This window comes from Xiphophorus couchianus, chromosome 19 (genome assembly GCF_001444195.1).
Source record: "Xiphophorus couchianus chromosome 19, X_couchianus-1.0, whole genome shotgun sequence".
NCBI classification, from domain to species: Eukaryota; Metazoa; Chordata; class Actinopteri; order Cyprinodontiformes; family Poeciliidae; genus Xiphophorus; species Xiphophorus couchianus.
Genome location: NC_040246.1, coordinates 2,908,990 through 2,927,015, shown reverse-complemented (window position 1 = coordinate 2,927,015; position 18,026 = coordinate 2,908,990). Strand labels below are relative to the sequence as shown.

General features: G+C 39.2%; 1 protein-coding gene and 2 long non-coding RNA genes across 7 annotated transcripts; 2 read left to right on the top strand and 1 right to left on the bottom strand.

The window, feature by feature from the left end:
• Positions 1-2,403: 2,403 nt before the first annotated feature.
• LOC114133840 (uncharacterized) lies at positions 2,404-3,270 on the bottom strand. The gene is made up of 3 exons (XR_003593291.1): positions 3,100-3,270; positions 2,581-2,734; positions 2,404-2,502 (listed from the first exon to the last, which is right to left on the bottom strand). It is a non-coding gene; the product is annotated as an uncharacterized LOC114133840 (long non-coding RNA).
• Positions 3,271-3,634: 364 nt separating this feature from the next.
• LOC114134614 (MAP/microtubule affinity-regulating kinase 3-like) lies at positions 3,635-8,351 on the top strand. 3 transcript variants are annotated; one of them, XM_028001351.1, is made up of 2 exons: positions 3,635-3,855; positions 7,983-8,351. In XM_028001351.1, the coding sequence occupies exons 1-2, from the start codon at positions 3,650-3,652 to the stop codon at positions 8,326-8,328; spliced, it is 552 nt and encodes a 183-aa protein (XP_027857152.1). In that variant the 5' UTR covers positions 3,635-3,649; the 3' UTR covers positions 8,329-8,351. The 3 variants fall into 3 exon arrangements, with proteins under 3 accessions (XP_027857152.1, XP_027857154.1, XP_027857153.1); XM_028001353.1 differs by lacking the exon at positions 3,635-3,855 and adding an exon at positions 4,602-4,701; XM_028001352.1 differs by lacking the exon at positions 3,635-3,855 and adding an exon at positions 5,100-5,266.
• Positions 8,352-15,012: 6,661 nt separating this feature from the next.
• LOC114134641 (uncharacterized) lies at positions 15,013-17,440 on the top strand. 3 transcript variants are annotated; one of them, XR_003593425.1, is made up of 7 exons: positions 15,013-15,108; positions 15,603-15,687; positions 16,089-16,171; positions 16,263-16,583; positions 16,686-16,803; positions 17,036-17,104; positions 17,208-17,440. It is a non-coding gene; the product is annotated as an uncharacterized LOC114134641 (long non-coding RNA). The 3 variants fall into 3 exon arrangements; XR_003593424.1 differs by lacking the exons at positions 15,013-15,108; positions 15,603-15,687 and having other exon boundaries at positions 16,017-16,171; positions 17,036-17,100; XR_003593423.1 differs by lacking the exons at positions 15,013-15,108; positions 15,603-15,687 and having other exon boundaries at positions 16,017-16,171.
• Positions 17,441-18,026: the final 586 nt, after the last annotated feature.

Below are 18,026 nucleotides of genomic sequence, written 5' to 3'. Positions count from 1 at the left end.
GTTATAATAATTATAATAATAATAACGTATTTTATTTGCCAACGCCTTTTAAAACACCCAAGAAGACTTTCAACATTAAAAATACAAATTAAATAGTAAAGAAATGGCTACAAAACGTGATATGTCACGTGGTATGTCTGTCACGTGGTAAGTCACTTTGTTATTTTCAAATCTTTATTAAATCTTTATTTAAAATGATATTAGTAACAAACAATCTAGAATAAGCAACAATAAGGAAACATTATGGAGATGTATTTATCTATCCTTACACCCAATCTATCTCAAACAAAAGTAATAAAACATGAATCAGATCAATATTTTGGAGACAAATGTACATTACATTAAGAGCACATTTATCCATCCATTAATTATCATGAATTATCCCTATAGTGGGGTCATGAGGGCTGCTGACCCTGGACATATCGCCTGTCCATCGCAGATTAAGAAAACAGATATAAACAAATGAAGCTCAAATAATATATTTTGATGTTGTGAATGGTCCTCTTAAAATAAATAAGTTACAATCTAAACTATAATAGCCTCTGGCTTATAAAATAAGAACTTGATGGAAAAGAGGTTTGGTCTGTAAAACATTTAGTCAACAATTTTGGCCAATTTAGTACGTCCAATCACAGCGCACTTTTGTTGCTTATTTGCCAAATATTTTTCTTATTATTCACATTATGAATATAATTTACAAACAAAACAAAGGACTTCTGAACTTCTAACAAGTGCCATTCTGAAAACTAGAATATTTTTGGTTGCAGGTGACCTGGCTCAACTATTATCATTGTTTACCATAATGTCTCATTGGAAACTTTTGCTATAAGGACTCCAGTTCAACCAGTAAACTGATTGGTGTCCCACTATTCCATTTAGAAATTCCATATCAATTCTACCAATTGCAATCGATTCATAAAATAAAGACCTTAAATATCCAATTGTTGCAAAACCCAAAGGGATTAATTTAAAACTTTAAATGTAGCTTCAACCTGGAAAGACTCACACAGAAAGTAGGTTTTAGAAAGTTTATTTGACAAGAAATAATCTTTGGGGCTCGGACCCCGGCAGTAGACGCTGCGCTGGTAACTGCCAGAGAAAATGATCTTTTTTCTATATGAAAACCTTTTTGAATAAAGTCACTGGTTACATAAATTAAACCAATGTGTAAATTCTAACTATAAATGTCTTCATCTCACCTGCTCAGCCAATCACCTGATCATGTGTCTCCATCCCAGCCTAGCGGCGCCGGGCTCATCTCTCTTCATAAAGTCAGGATACCTTTAATCTTATGTTTGTATTATGACTTTGTAACTGAACAATATGTTTCTGTATGTGCTTACTTTATTACAAAAAAACCCAACGGTTGATTCTGTTAAAACATAAACAACTTGGCTGTATGTCAGGTTTGTAAAGAAAATTTGTATTGATTCCAGTCATTGTTCTAAAAGTATAGGAAACATTGTATTTACACAAATAAAATATTGCAAGTTATTAGCTTTGCTTGCATTTAAAATTTTTAAAACAAGGTTATCCTATTGTTAAACAACGCTGTTACAATATATTTACAACTACTTTATTGGTTCTACTCTCTCCAACAAATTACAGCCACAATGTAACTTTGTGTGGAAACGCCACCATTTCTATGAAAACTGAATAATGTAAATCAACTGAGCTACAACAAAAGGAAACATTCAAAAATGTAAATAATATTGAAAGAACACATTATTAAAAAGGATGACTGCACAAGTCAAAAGGCAAATATTCTTTAGCAGAAATGATTTAAAATGGCATGTCACAAAAAAAAAACGAACAATGTGTGACAACTGAAATGTGTGAAAGACTGTGGAAAGCAACTAATATTCTCCTTGCATTCAGTATTGACAGTCAGTGCAGTGTCCAGGTCGGCCATCACAGTAGTAACCAGGGTACTCTCCTCGTCTTCCATCGCCGGTGAAGCCCACAGTCTTTATGTTGGAGCCTATTAAGAATTGGATTAATTTATTTTTGCTAATGTATTAAGGTTACAGATCTAAATTTATATAAATAATATATCTATTGTAACTTGTTTATTTATTTGTTTTGTTTAGACCCTCCTCCTTATCAGGTGGCCTCCTGCTGTGATTAGGCAGCGGAAGCAGCTGCTGCAGGGCATCTGATTGTTTGATTAAGGAGCGAGGGGTGAAATAGTTTTTCCACCACACCAAATAAAGTTTAATTTTACATTTTTTGGAAAGTCAACTCGGAGAGTGTTTCTGTTATTTTTGTACATTGAGAAAGTCACCTTTTGCCACCAGAAAACTTTCCGCGAGTGCTTTGTTTTGGATGAGTCGGAAAACCCTCCTCCTAGAAACTACTCTGGCACCTTTTGATTTTTGTTAAAATCCAAGAGTAGCCGTAACACTTTATATTACCGGTTGCAGGAAGAACACGTTACAACCGCAAAAGGAATCCGGTTTTCTGCCTTGAATGTTTTTGAAAGTTTTCCCCAGTTGATCTCACCTGTTAATGAAAAATCGATTTCATGTAGTTGAAATCTAATTTCACATGTTTTAGGTGAAAAAAGTCAAAGGTCCTTACCATCCAGCCAAGCAAAGTGAGTCTTCTTCCTAAAAACTGGGTCAGACACAACGGCTTCAAAGCACTTGCAGGTCAATGCCAAGGTGAGGTAAGCTGAGTCTCCCTGTGCTGGTATCACCTCCTGGAGAACAGCTTCAAGAACATTCAGAGGCATCTGAAAAAAACAAAAAACCAAACAAAATAAAAAATCACATTACACATTATGATCAGTAAAACAGTAGTTAATAATAGCCATTTCACCAAATACTTTGTTACTCTTACTTGTGTGGTTTATTGCTGTTACTTACTAAAACTATATTGAAGTAGTGCTACTCGTCATTAGAGTATCACATCTGGGTACTACACCCACCTATAATGGCTGCTGTTAGTTTATAAAATATATTAGACTTTCCAGAAATTTAACATTGGTGTACAAAACATATTTAGAAAGATTAACCTTTAAAAATAAAAGAAAAACACTAGAAAACTGATAAGTATGTAAAAAATATTTTATATTTTTCAAGTGTAGTTTATACATACCGTTATGTTGAACCATAGCAGTTTGTGCTATGTGGTTCTGTAGCTTGTATGAGCAAAGGGAACAGCAATATTTATGTTCATGTTGCAAATAGATGCGTGGATCTGTATAATGAAAATAAAAAATAAAGTTTGAGAATAAAATACATTTCTCAATTATACATGTTATCTACTTTTCTATTTTTATCTAATGGTGCCCTGCCTGCGAGATAATAATTAGCTATGCTACATGCTAAAATTAGCCTTCCCCTGTATGAATTACAAATTTCACTAGTTTACAGCTGTTAATTATATTTTCAACCTAATGTAGAAAAGCGTATTGATTTACTATGTGAAAAAAGTTTAAGAAGGTAAAAATACCTTTTGTTGACTTTGTGAGTTTTGCATTGATCCGTGATCGTGCGCCGAACACCAGTGGAAGAACCTCTCAAACTTCTTTCTTCTTCCTTTCCTCTTAACCCCGCGTCTTAACACTAGAATATTTATACTAGTGATTATGAAAATAGCGCCCCCTTCATTTCCGGAATGAAATAGTCCCATTTCCATATAAGGTATGAGACTGACAGTGGTCCGTCCCCGCCCCATTCTGTTTGCTGCAGCGAGGTGTACTTGGGTGTACTTGCCCTCACCTGGTAGACATCATGTTTTCCTTCCGGTTCACACCTCGCTGTTTGCTGGCGCTGCACGCCAGCCGCTTACTAATGCGCTCTTGAATGATGCGCTTAACGACGCACTAATCGCTGATCGATCCTTCTTGTGGTAAGAAGCTTCTCACACCCTTAGTGTCTGTTAGCCTAGCCTTAGCTAAAAGAAAGTTGGTTTCACAATGGGAAAAAAACGATTCATCAAATTGTGCATATTTTTCAAATCAAGCAAAAAGAACTGAATAACTTTTGATTCGTTGTTGTTAATTTTGCCGTAGAAAACCCCCAACAAAGCTCCTATTTGCTGTTTGTCCATGGACAAACTCCTCAACAGTCACCTGGCAAAAAACTGGGAAGGAGGCTCTGTGGGAGGAGAGCAAAGCGCTTACTGGCGAGTCAAAGCATCTGAATTTATTAGGTCTCTATATGGCGATTAACATAAATGTACAATCCTTAAAAAAAAAAATTCAAAAAATTTTTTGTATTCCATTCATCCATTTCTATCTAAGGGGAACACACTCACACCTAGGGACAATTTGGAGTGACCAATTTCTTACCTTGTTGTCATGTTTTTGGAATGTGGGAGGAAACCCGGAGGAAACCCACGCATGCACAGGGAGAACATGCAAACTCCTGCAGTAGTTCTGGGAAGTGAACCCACAACCTTCCGACTGCAAGGCAACAACCTTACGGACTGAGCCACTGTGCAGCCCGCTATAGAATGGCGCTACTATTAATATATCTCTTAGCATTTTTCACCGCCGTTCTCGACTGACTACGTAAGAGAAGCATCCGGGGTCAACGTCACACTTCCGTTGAAAACAACACCATGACAGCTACTGCGTTGCCCATGAACGCAGTAGCTGTCACTTCCAGCGGGATTAAAAGCGGCATTTATTTAACGTAGAAATGCAGACTGGTTGAAGCTAGTTTGAACCAAAAAAGTCAAGCTTCGGAGAAGGTAGGGGTTGAGTTTGTAGCGGCTATTTTGCTGGCCAAACGGAACCACCGGTCAAGGAAACCGGTGTCGCTTGAATTAGCTCATGTCCTCAAATCTCCAAACACGTTCGACGTTCACCTTTGAAGGGTTTTGTGAAAATAGCTCATGCTAGCAAACGCTTTGCACCTCGTTATGCTCCTGAAGTAATTTGTGAAATGCAATTAAATAACATTACATTGTAAGAAAGTGAGACTTGGAAGCTAACGTTAACTTGAGGCAGCAAACGCTGACTGCAAACCCGGCCGCTTCATCTGCTCAGTGACGTGAGCAGTGAGCTCACTGCTCACGTCACTGAGCAGTGGTGTTGGTGGTGGCTCACACCGTCGCTAACGTATTCCGTCACACACTTTATTTCTCTTTTCTTTTCTCTTTCATTCACTGAAATTGATGAGAAATGATTTGTGTTGTGCACAATCCACAATCTGTTTTGTTGTTTTCTTCTCCTCTGACTCCCCGTGTGAATTTTCTCACGGCGCCTCAGAGTCTCAACCGAGTTTGAGAGAAACGGGAGACTTGAGGGCTCAAGGTGAGCTTATACCTGCTGCCCCCCAACACACACACACACCCCGCTTCCCATGTAGCGTCAGGCCCGCGCTGCTTTGCCCTGAGTGTGTAGGAGTTGCAGCAGTGTGTTGTTGCAGCTTTGTTGCTGCGGTTGCATGGCTGTGTGACGTGCCGCTCTGCTAACGCTGCATGCTAGCTGAAGATTCAAAGTCTGCTTTAATTCTGCTGAAATGTCTCCGGTTTCTGTTGAGATTCTCCAAAAATATTCCTTTACATGATCTATGAAAAACCCAGAAAGCGGTGGAGGTTTTTAGTAAAAACTATTTTAAAATGTCACATTTTGGTAATTTAAAAGAAAAACGGATATGAAAAGTAGAAATGTTTTTTGTTTGGTTTTTTTGCTTGTTTCTTCTCTGGTTTGTAAAGCCAGAGAAGAAGAAACGACCAGAATTTCTTTGTGTTATTTACTAAATAAATAGATTTAAATGTTAAGCCAATAATTACTGGGGTTTTAAATCAAAATGACACAAAAGACAAACAAAATAGATTTATTTCAAATAAAACTAATATACATTAGAATACTGAAGTTACAAAAAGATTTTATACTGTTATGTAAAATACATGTTTTGAAGGAATCCCTTTGATCTTATAAATTAGTAAGAAGACGTGGAGCTTCTGCTACATGAGGAAACATGGAAAGAGCTAATCAGGAATAAAAATAGATTTAAAAAGTTTGACTGCTTTAAAGTCAGTCAATATTTTTTTAATTGATTATTGAGGAATGTTATAAGTAGTTTAGTTACTTTGAAATTCTTACATTATCTTTTGAGATGTTGTTGTCATTTCCTATCAGAAATATGTTTTTAATCTCCAATTGTCAGGTATGAAGATGTTTATGTTAGTGATGGGTAAATGAGGCGTCATGTATCGTTTTGACCCAAAGCAAAACTGTATTGATACCGCGTCAATACTGTGTCACTGAATACTGACACCTGCTGGACATTAAAAATCCCTACAGGCAACGCAGTTCACAGACTGATTTGATGACCTAATCTATACAATAAGATTTAAGTCATTTAATTTCATCGTATATTGTATATTGTATAATGTCATATCTTCAGTTAAAATCAAAATATATTTGATATTCTTCGATACAGTCAATAAGTAATGTGAACATGAACCAAGTGATGAAAATGAAAGCGATCGTGTTTGGAATGAGGATGCTTGTGGACTGGGGGTTTTTTTGTTGGTGTTTTTTCCCACAAATTTTCATGTAAAAAAAAAAAAGGTTTTTCTAAAATTTTGAAATTTAGTCTGTTCCGTTTTTTTGGCACAACTTCTCCTGCTGTAGAAAAACTGAAGTAAACAATACATTTATATGAAATAATTGATAAAAAGCAGCTGAGTAATTTGTAGACTGGCTGTATACCTGAGTTTATCCAGGTGTATCTGTGACTTCATTCTGATGCCCTATGCCTCAGCATTGAGGAGGTGAATTTATTTATATAAAACAGATTTTAGTGACACTGTATATTGTTCACATAACTTACATTTTTTCTTTTATATTTTGTACGCAGATCTTTATGGATGTGTTTTGCTGGAAATGTCTTTTTTGTATTTATTTATAGCGGGATTGTCTTTATTTCCCTTTTTTCTGCCTAAAGATTTTTATTTATGGAGGGTAATTTAAGAATAAAATTATGAAATGTATCATTTCAAAGGAGAAACATATGCAAAACTTAACCTGCAGAACATAATATGAAAGTAAACTAAGAGTCAGTTTCAGCTGAATTTGGATTCAGATAGATCGAGTAGAAACTGAAAAGAACCGGATGAAACAACTACAAAGTGAGAACCAATACCTTATTTTCTGACGTAAGATTAAAATGGCCCCATACTACCAAACCTTTCGTTTGCCTTGAGGCTCCATAGTTGACGCTGTACCGTAAAAGATCGAGAATCATTTTGGCAAATGCATCCCGTTGACAGATTGGCTTCCATATATAAACAGTTTGGCGCACCAGTGTCATTTCGAAACAGTTCCTGTATCGGTCACGTGACTTGCTGAAAACAATACGCGCACCGACGCTGATTTTGGTCTATGAGCTTGACACATGCGCCGACGCATCGGTGTTACCGGACCCATCACTAGTTTATGTTTCAAACATCTTATCGACAGTTAAAGAACTTTTTTTAAATGTATTTATGTACAGTGAATCAAATCTTAATGTTGCAGTGATATTCTGGGTTTTTCAGAGATGGCTTCAGTCTGTTTTACTTTCTTTAACTTCCCCTTTCTCAGTTTGGAAGTCACAGACAAAATGTAGTAAAAGTAACGAGAGAGTAAATATGGTAATAGATTATTTACAACTGTTTTTTATTATTATTAAAACAAGATTTAACTTTACCGTTAAACTGGAATAAAATAAAAGTTGGTTTCACAAGCAAAAAATAAAAAAAGCTGTAATGACTGTTGACTGCATTTTGTCTAGTTAAAGGCTCCACAGCTTTGTGCTGCAACCTAAATGTGACATAAAGATAAACTGAGCTCAGAGCGGCTCAGGTCACAGTAAGAAAAACTTCAGCTTTATTAGACTTTATAGTTTCATTCACTGCCGCCCCTAAAAGAAACAAAAAGTCACTTCTGTGAAAGATTTGTTGCAAACAATCCCAGCAGGATTTTAATTTCTTCTTAGCCAATCTAAGCCAAGCTCTCCTCCGTGTCTTTCTCCCCACAGTCGCCATGTACCTGGGGATCAGAAAGGGGAAATTAAAGACGGTAAGCCCCGCTCCCTCAGATTCACTTGGAATATGAGAACCACCAGCTCCATGGAGCCCTGCGACATCATGAGGGAGATCCGCAAGGTGCTCGACGCCAACAACTGCGACTACGAACAGCAAGAGAGTTTCCTGCTCCTCTGCGTCCATGGCGACGGGCGGGCCGAGAACCTGGTCCAGTGGGAGATGGAGGTCTGCAAGCTCCCCCGTCTCTCCCTGAACGGCGTCCGCTTCAAAAGGATATCCGGGTCGTTCATCGCTTTCAAGAACATTGCTTCCAAAATAGCCAACGACTTAAAACTATGAACAAAAGGACTTAAAAGATAAGTTAAAAAAAATCTAAATCAAATCTATATTCAGAGGTATTGAAACTGTACAATCATCCAAGTAGCAGTTTCCAAATGTCTCCTTTTTGTCCCCTGGGGCAACCGGGTTCCCGCAAGCACCGTGTTGGTGACCCCTGTTTTGGATCAATAAAGTATTTTTGAATTGAATTTTGAATTTGAATTTTTCTTCCAAACCACGCTTTACGACAGAGAGAAGTTTTCCCCATTTGAAGGTCCGAAACTGAAAGCAGAAATATAATGTCACACCAGCAGGGAAGGTTTCAAAAATGTCATTGTGAACTTAGACTGGTTGGCCAGTAGGTGGCAGCATAAGGAGTGATAAACATGACAACGCGATACTTGTGTGGCAGTATGCCCTGTGGGCTCTGAACGCACCACACAAGTGCCTGAATTTAATTGGTTGTGGCGCTGTCTGTATATAAAGGGCCCTCCCTCACCTGGTAGACATCATGTTTTCCTTCCGGTTCACACCTCGCTGTTTGCTGGCGCTGCACGCCAGCCGCTTACTAATGCGCTCTTGAATGATGCGCTTAACGACGCACTAATCGCTGATCGATCCTTCTTGTGGTAAGAAGCTTCTCACACCCTTAGTGTCTGTTAGCCTAGCCTTAGCTAAAAAAAAGTTGGTTTCACAATGGGAAAAAAACGATTCATCAAATTGTGCATATTTTTCAAATCAAGCAAAAAGAACTGAATAACTTTTGATTCGTTGTTATTAATTTTGCCGTAGAAAACCCCCCAACAAAGCTCCTATTTGCTGTTTGTCCATGGACAAACTCCTCAACAGTCACCTGGCAAAAAAGTGGGAAGGAGGCTCTGTGGGAGGAGAGCAAAGCGCTTACTGGCGAGTCAAAGCATCTGAATCTCTATATGGCGATTAACATAAATCATTAAAAAAAAATTTATTTTCCATTCATCCATTTCTATCTAAGGGGAACACACTCACACCTAGGGACAATTTGGAGTGACCAATGAACTCTTACCTTGTTGTCATGTTTTTGGAATGTGGGAGGAAACCGGAGTACCCGGAGGAAACCCACGCATGCACAGGGAGAACATGCAAACTCCTGCAGTAGTTCTGGGAAGTGAACCCACAACCTTGTGACTGCAAGGCAACAACCTTACGGACTGAGCCACTGTGCAGCCCGCTATAGAATGGCGCTACTATTAATATATCTCTTAGCATTTTGACGTCACCGCCGTTCTCGACTGACTACGTTAGCAACCGGGTTCCCATGGGCACCGTGTTGGTGACCCCTGTTTTGGATCAATAGAGTATTTTTGAATTGAATTTTGAATTTTTCTTCCAAACCATGCTTTACGACAGAGAGAAGTTTTCCCCATTTGAAGGTCCGAAACTGACATAGTTAATAATGAAAGCAGAAATATTATGTCACATCAGTCGTGTAAGTTTTAAAAATGTCATTGTGAACTTAGACTGGTTGGCCAGTAGGTGGCAGCATACGGAGTGATGAACAAGACAACGCGATACTTGCATTTCCTGCATTATTGGTAGTCCGATTTCTCTGACGCACCAGTGCGTGCGTTCGTCAATGAATGTCATGGAAACGACGTTAGCGTCCTCAAGCCTATAAATGACGCTGACCTTCTGAGTTCTTTCCCCTTTGCGACGGGACTTTTGAGAGAGACGCCTGAAGGAGCCTTTACAGCCTCGGAAGGTTTGAGCTTGTTGAAAAGTCTGCTGTGCAAAACTTGTTAAAGAAGCGCTTGCTGAAATACGCACTTGCTGAAGAAGCCCGTGGATAAGAAACCTGCGAAAGACGGTTCCTGGCCAGGAGAAGCACCAACAGGGTGACCAGCTGGAAGGTTAAAATTGCTCTTTTATTTTTTAATAAACGAAAGCAAGTTATTACTAAGACATTAGTGACTTGTTTAGTTTATTTTGTGTGTGTGTGTGTTGTAAAGAAATACTGACTGCTGTAGAAAAAAAAAGACTAGTAGCATTCTTTGCTAGCATAGATCGTTCTTAACTAATGAGGCTTTTTCTGAACTGAATTTCGCTGGAAATGTCAGGAATGTTAAACTGTGGTGTAGTGATTTAATAAATATATGTATTTTACTTAATTATAGTCAAATCAGTTAAATTAATGTTAAATTTCTGGAAAATTAGCATGGGTTTTGACCGTTATTTTTTGAAAAATGCCATTATAAACACTCAGTTTCCATGGATACGCTAAGTGAAATACGTTAAATATTTAACATTAGGTTTTGACCGTTATTTTTTGAAAAATGGCATGATAAACACTCAGTTTCCATGGATACGCTAAGTGAAATACGTTAAATATTTAACATTATTTTTAAAACACATTCAAAAAAATAGTATTTACCTTTATAATAGTCTATACTTTAATTGTTTAATTTCATTATTTTTTCAAGAAACGGACATGTTGATCTGTTTTTTATTATTGTTATTATTTTTAGCATAGCCAGGAAACATGAATTGATTTGAAAAAACAAAAATGATGATATTTAATCTAAGAGTATCAGGTTTGATGACTTTGGTGTCCAATTCTTTGAAATTTTGATGACTTCTTTAAAGCATATAGCTTTAATAGGTCTCTTGCATTTGTGGGGTGAAACAAATTTGTGAGTTAATTTAAATTGTTTTGTGACTTATGTGTGAGCTTATTGACATTTGTGGATAAATGTCTGGGATATGAACACTAGTGTTTGAGAAAAAATGTTATGCTGGTTTGAAAAAAAAAACAAACAATAAGATTTCTGTCCAATTCTTGGCCTTTACTTTTGTTTTTTTGAAAAATGCCCTGACAAACATACTTGGTTTCCATGGTAATCACATCAGACTAGCGGTTTATTAGGACACTCGAAGACGCTTTGCATAAAATTTCCATTCATGCACACGTTCACACACTGATGATATTAAGCTAATGGATTGTAGCCACAGATGTTATATCGTGCCAGCAATAAACTCCAGCTAAAGGTGGGAGAAGTGTCTTGCTCAAGGACACAACGACAGAGGCGGACCATTGCAGGGCAAACTCCTACCACTGTTGCCCCAGTAATAAGCATTATAAGTGTGTGTTTGTGTTTGTTAATGATAGAACATTAGTAGGCAATGAATCGTGTATAGACAATAAGACTTTGAGGCATCATGCACACATAAGGGATGCAGATTATTATTTTAATGATTTTGTCTGGCTTATCTCCAGACAAAATATAATGGCCATTTTAACACTGGATATGGATTTCTTAACCAAATAAACAGTTTTATTTTTGTAGGAGGGAGCCCCTGGAAACGGAGGAAAGGCCACTTATGTCGGCCTGTTTATTTAGATCCCCAGTCTTTAAACTTAATTAATTTTACAGGTTTACATTTCTGCTGTTGGCTATATGTGGGAGTATGAAGGTAGTACTGATGAGGTGTCAGACTTGCTGTCTTTGTGATTGTGAAAAATTGTGGAGCTCAAAGGAATTTAGTTTGATTAACTAGAATTAACATTTTGGTAATTTACAAATGCAATTGGAAACATATATTTCTAAACTTTGATACTTTTAAAGTATTAAAGTTGTGTAAGCAGTGATTTAAGTGTAATAATTATGAATGGATCACATATCTCATCCCTGGCTATTGTTAAGAATGATCAAATGTACCTGAGCATCAAAGATTTGTGAGGATGGGTTGTTATATAAAGGTAAACTGAGTAACTTGTTGCAGTCTTATTTCATTCACACTTATGGCACAGTCTAAGATTACAGGTGTTTCAGTAGCTATTGAGACATTCTAAACACAGTGTATAGCTCTTTAATTTATGTTTCCAAATGTTTAATAGTTTATGGTTAGGGATGAATTGCCAATAAGTCTAAATTTGATTTGTTGTCTTTAATGATTGATTGGTACCAAGATGAAGCTGCAAGTTTGTTTGTCTGAGTGGCGATGCTCCATACATGTTTGATCATTGAATTTTAGAGTGCGTTCTGGTTTTTATGTAAAATTGTATTTTTTGCTGTTTTTTTGTGACTAAAGATAAGCTATATTTGTTTTATCTCTTAATTCCCGTCTTTATTGTATAATCAAATACAATGGCATAGCAATAATATTGTTAATTAAATATATTCAAGAAAAACAAACACATTCACAAACCTGGGTTATTGTATTGTTGGTATTTTAGTTCCCTCAAAACATTGCTTTGGACTTTTGTGAAGGTCTAGATTCTGAATTATAGCTTTTTTTGCTTTGTTTTTTCCTTTGCAGCTCAGGCCATGGCGCTTCCAGCAGATGGATCCCCAAAGTTGGAGGGACTTCCAGACAATGGTAAGGAACACGGTAAGGTGTGGTCAAATGAAACCGACATGGTTTCTGAAGACTACGGAAAGGGGTTGAGGTGTAGTTCACCTCCGCAGTCTGTGGACTGTGCTACCAGCTCCAGTGGTAGCAGTGCTATCAGCTATAGCGGTAGCTCTACTACTACCTCCAGTGAAGATGAGGTAGGTAATGCCTGTACTATCAGCTCCAGTGGTAGCTCTACTACTAGCTCCAGTGGTAGCTCTACTACTAGCTCCAGCGGTAGCTCTACTACCAGCTCCAGTGAAGACGAGGCTAATAATGAAGACCAGGATGACTTTAATTCCAGACTTCGGGTTGTCCAGGTCCTTGCACCAAACATTAAATTCCTGTGGGGCATAGGAGTGCTTGAACAGTCATTGAAACTTCTCAATTCGAAGCTTGATCAGCTGAACTCCGCTGTGGACCGTGGCAGTGCTGCGTCGCTGCGCTCTGAGATTCTTGAGATTCTTCCCCCAAATTTCAAATACATAAAAGACATTGGGGTAGCTGAGAAGCCTGAAGAAGACACGGCTCCTTCTACTTCACTTGAATTCACGTCTGGACTTGACAAACAGGAAGAGCCCATTTTGCGTCCAGAGAACTCCAGACCTATTGGTACCTCGCAACACCATCAGGTAGGTTTGGAAGAGGACGGGGCTTCTTTGACTTCTGGCCGCGCCAGGAGCATTATACAGAAGGTGGATGCTGCGAAGGAGGACAACCCACCATTAAAGCTTAGTTCTGGTACAGTGCTTCCTTCCAGCTTTGACAAACCGGAAGAGCCCATTTTGCGTCCAGAGGACTCCATTCCTATCAGTGCCTCGCCACAACCTCTGGCAGGTTGGAGAAATTTAGTGACTTTTTGCCGCGCCATTAGAATTCCAAAGAAGGTGGTTGATGCGAAAGAGGATGACACACCATCCAAGCCTAGCGATCGGGTAGGTTCGAAAGAGGACGTGACTCATGCGACATCTGTGACTGGCATAAACGGAAAGAGGACAAAGGACAGTGATGCTGAAGAGCAGCCCCCAGGAAAGAGGACCAGGGACACTGTTGCTAAAGAGGAGCCCCCAGCCAAGAGGAGTAAGGACACTCTTGCTGAAAAGGAGCTCCCTGCCAAGAAGACCAGGGACAGTGTTACTGAAGTGAAACTCCCAGCCAAGAGGACCAGGAATAGTGATGATGCTAGACAGGAGCCCTCTGCCAAGAAGACCAGGGAGAATCAAACTGAAGATGTGCTCCCCTCCAAGAGGACCAGGGACAGTGTTGCTGAAGAGGAGCCCCCAGCCAAGAGGACTAGAGACACTGTTGCTGAAGAGGAGCTCCCAGCCAAGACGGCACAGTAGTATAATGAAGATCCCATTTGGGACGAGGTCCTTCAAAGTATCGGCAGAAGGATGGCATGGAGATATGGTAAAGAATGGGAGGACGAGCCCATTCCGTCAACCCCTCTGTTCATTCCATACCGAAAGACAGACCATGAAGATCCTATTCTGTTATCCCCTGTCCTCAGTCCCTCACCAAGGACAGCGTGTGGGGATCCTGGTCTGTCATCCCCTATCCTCAGTCCCTCACCAAGGACAGCGTGTGGGGATCCCGGTCTGTCATCCCCCGTCCTCAGTCCCTCGTATAGAATGCCACGTAAACGTCCTGTTTTGTCATCCCCTGTCCTCAGTCCCTCACGAGGGACGATGCAAGAGGATCTTTTTCTCTCATCCCCTGACGTCAGTCCCTCACCATCGACGCACTGTGAAGATCCCGTTTTGTCACCCCGCGTTTTCAGTCCTTCACCATCAACACACCGTGAAAATCCAACTTTGTCATCCCCTGACTTCCGTTTCCGGATGGAGACTGAAAAGGACATAGAAGAGGAACCGACACCTTCAACATCTGGTGGAACTACAGCAAGAGCGAGTTCCAGACACGTGTGGTTTAGACCTCGCTACGTTTCAAGTGACTCTGATTAGATTGGGATCCGTAAAAACTGAGGACCTATGTGGGAAGTCACATTAGGACATATCATCATTTCTCTGTTTTTTTTTTTTTTTGTTTTATTAAAGCCAATGGATTTCTAGCAAGCCTGTGGAAGCCTTAGGTAGCGCCTTGCACCGGGGCTTTTCTTTATCCCGCTGCTAGATGTAGCATTTTGGATGTTGAGGATTCTGGCAGGACTCGGGAAGCCTTAGGTAGCGCCTTGCACCGGAGTTTTCTTCGTCTTTGTGTCTTCCTCTCATCTTCCCCATGTTTCAGGGTGAAATAGCGGTTCTTCCGCACGCGGTGCTCTCCGATATAGTAAATTATTCTATTCTGTTCCTCCGCTAATCCACTCTCCAAGGTTTTAATCTTTCAGATTTTAGCTGCTCATCGCTGGATCCTTTCGTCGTCGTCCATGTGGTTCCTGTCCTTCTGGACCCCTTGTTTTTCACACTGCTTGTAAGTTTTTCCACATTCACATGATACTGCTTGCCTCCTGCTGGTGGTGGGGACCATCAGCTTTACTAAATAAAAATAGAAGTAGAAGTTATTAGTAATTTACAAAGTGCTCAACCACATAGAGTTAAAATTTACATTAAGTAAGGAATGCTTGCCTGACAATACGTTGTATCAGAAACCAAATTAAAGCATCAGGACAATAAGAAATTAGAAGACAAAGGAGAACATAGACATAATTTATGATTGAAGGATTTAATTATGAGCTTTTATTCAGAGAGACACTAGAGAACAGGATCAGAGGAATGGAAATGGAGAGCATGTGGAGTAAAGTTTTATGTAGATAAACTATTAATCTCATGAAACAAATAGTTTATATGGCCAATAGCATGTTCATGTGTTACAACACAGAAAAATCACAAAAGAAGAATAGACATTAAAAAAATACCCGACCCAAGTTCAGACTTCTCAGATTTCTGATTCTCTGATCATCCCAGGTTGGATCTCCTCCGCCTGTAATCCTCCACCTTCAGCACCACCAGTCAGGTGGAGGAAGATAAGAGAACCCAGTTGACAAAAAAAGTAAGAAAACTTATTTTCATTTTAAATATGGATGAAATTGAGCTCAAATTTCAAAATTGTTCTTCTTTCTGTCCACATATATTCTATTTGTTAACCCTGTTGTCTTTTCTCTGGATTTCATTTCTACATCAACTCATGTCACATGACATGAGTTGACCAACAATTAAAGCAGAAGACCAGCGCCGCCTGGAATCCTCCACCTTCAACACCACCAGTCAGGTGGAGGAAGATAAGAGAACCCAGTTGACAAAAAAAGTAAGAACATTTACTTTTACACAACAAAAAATGTTCAACACACAGAACGTCGAGGTTAATATTCAGATCTATTTCCTGCTGTACTTTCTCCTCACTGACATTTTTGTTTTGTGTGTGTGTTTTTTTACTGAGTCCTTTCATAACAGCAGAGCTTTGTGTTGATGGAAGGAGGATCAGGAATAGAGCAGAGGACCTGCTGATCTACTGGTTCTAGTAGATTTTATAAATGGTGAGGTCATGATTATGACTTGATCAGAAGGTCTGATTCAGTCATCTGTTAGATTCAGATTATGCAGATCAATAATGTCTGATCGTCCCAGGTTGGATCTCCTCCGCCTGGAATCCTCCGCCTTCAGCACCACCAGTCAGGTGGAGGAAGATAAGAGAACCCAGTTGAAATAAAAAGTAAGAACATTTCTATGTACACAGCATAACTAATCATTTCAAATATAGTTGCAGAGAGCTGAGCTGAAAGTTAGAAGCTGTCTGCTGTTCATGCATATTTTCCTCCTTAACTTTATCTTCTCTCTTTATTTCATTTCTCTGTGAACTCATGTGATGACTGGAGTTGACCAACAATTAAATCAGAAGAAGACCTGCTCCACCTGCTGATCTACTGGTTGTAACAGCTTGTGGGAAAGGTGAGGACATGATGATGACTTTGATCAGAAAGTCTCTTCCAATAATCCGTGATTTAGACAGAGATTAAGGAATGTGTGTCTGATCATGTGATGATTCGCCAGCATCACTGGACCAATCAGGCGAGAGAAGACAGAGAGGACTGAGGACTAAAACAAAAATACTCTGCCTGCCAAAAAAGGCAGACGATCCAGTGGCCCCAGGTTTACACACCATCTGCTGGTACTAAATACATTTTTTACAACCTTAACTTTTCAGCCATTCTATAGTTGAGATTATTTTCTTAATTATTCAAGAATTGAAACCTTGGTTTTCCTTCCTGTTAGATCATATAAGCAAAAAAATAAACAAATTTTAACGTGCAAAAAGTTTATTTACAGTGAGCAACGCTAAAACACTTTTATACATACAGTGCAGTAAACAATTCTCATTCAATTCCCCCCCGTTGTGACAGGTTTGAGGCAGACCGACCGCTGGGGAGATGGACCTCACCTGGCACCATTACTCTGGATGTAACAGGTAGGTGAGCAGAAACTGAAGCTACTGAGACATCTCAGAAAAGTTTCAGCATTTAATGACGTGCGTTGGACTCGGCGTTTCTCAAATTTGTTCTTCTGTTTCCTCAGCTCGACTCTCCTGTCAATCAAAACATCAATGACTCGAGAAGCGGACAGCGAGGTTTCTGGTGCCTGGCTGGAGACAAGATTCTGATTATTCAAGAGCCAAAACAAAACGTCAGAATAAATAGTTAGAAGGCAGATTTGTTTTCTATTTGTCGTTGTTTTCATTATTAATGCTCCATAACACAAAATTCATCAGTGCTGTAACTCTTGAGTTGAATAAAATGTTCTTCTTTCAATCAGTTATTTCTGGAGTCTTTTTATTTGAACCATAATCATTTTTGGAAACGTTACATATTAAAGGAACGCCCACATTTTTAATAGAACTTCATAACTGATCAAAGCACAAACTGGAGAACAGGTTTAAAAGAAATGTTTTTCTAGTGTTAATTCATTTGTAGTTACATAAATACACAATTCACATCTTAAAAACAAACACAAGCCAGTCACACTGAAGAAGTTTCCTGATGTTGACCTTCGACCCTTAGCTTCAACTGATTCACTGAAAGGTTGGGTAGAAATGTTACCCAGAGAACGCTGTTTTTCCTCATGGACTCATAACCAATGAAACAAACTGGAAGAACTGGAAGCTGAACCAGTTGGTGGATCAAGTCGGTCCACTCCAAGTAGCCAACACCGATGGCCTTTGAAGCTTCACAGCTCTGACTCTGACTTATGAAAACCTTTCCTCCAGTTTGAGTCGAGACTGTGGAAGGTTGTTTTTTTTTTACGGCCTGCTGCTTCTTCAGTTGCTGTGAACCAGAGTGACAAACAGGAGGAGTGAGCAGAGAGAGACGGCGCCAGTCAGGACGGCTTTCACCAGCA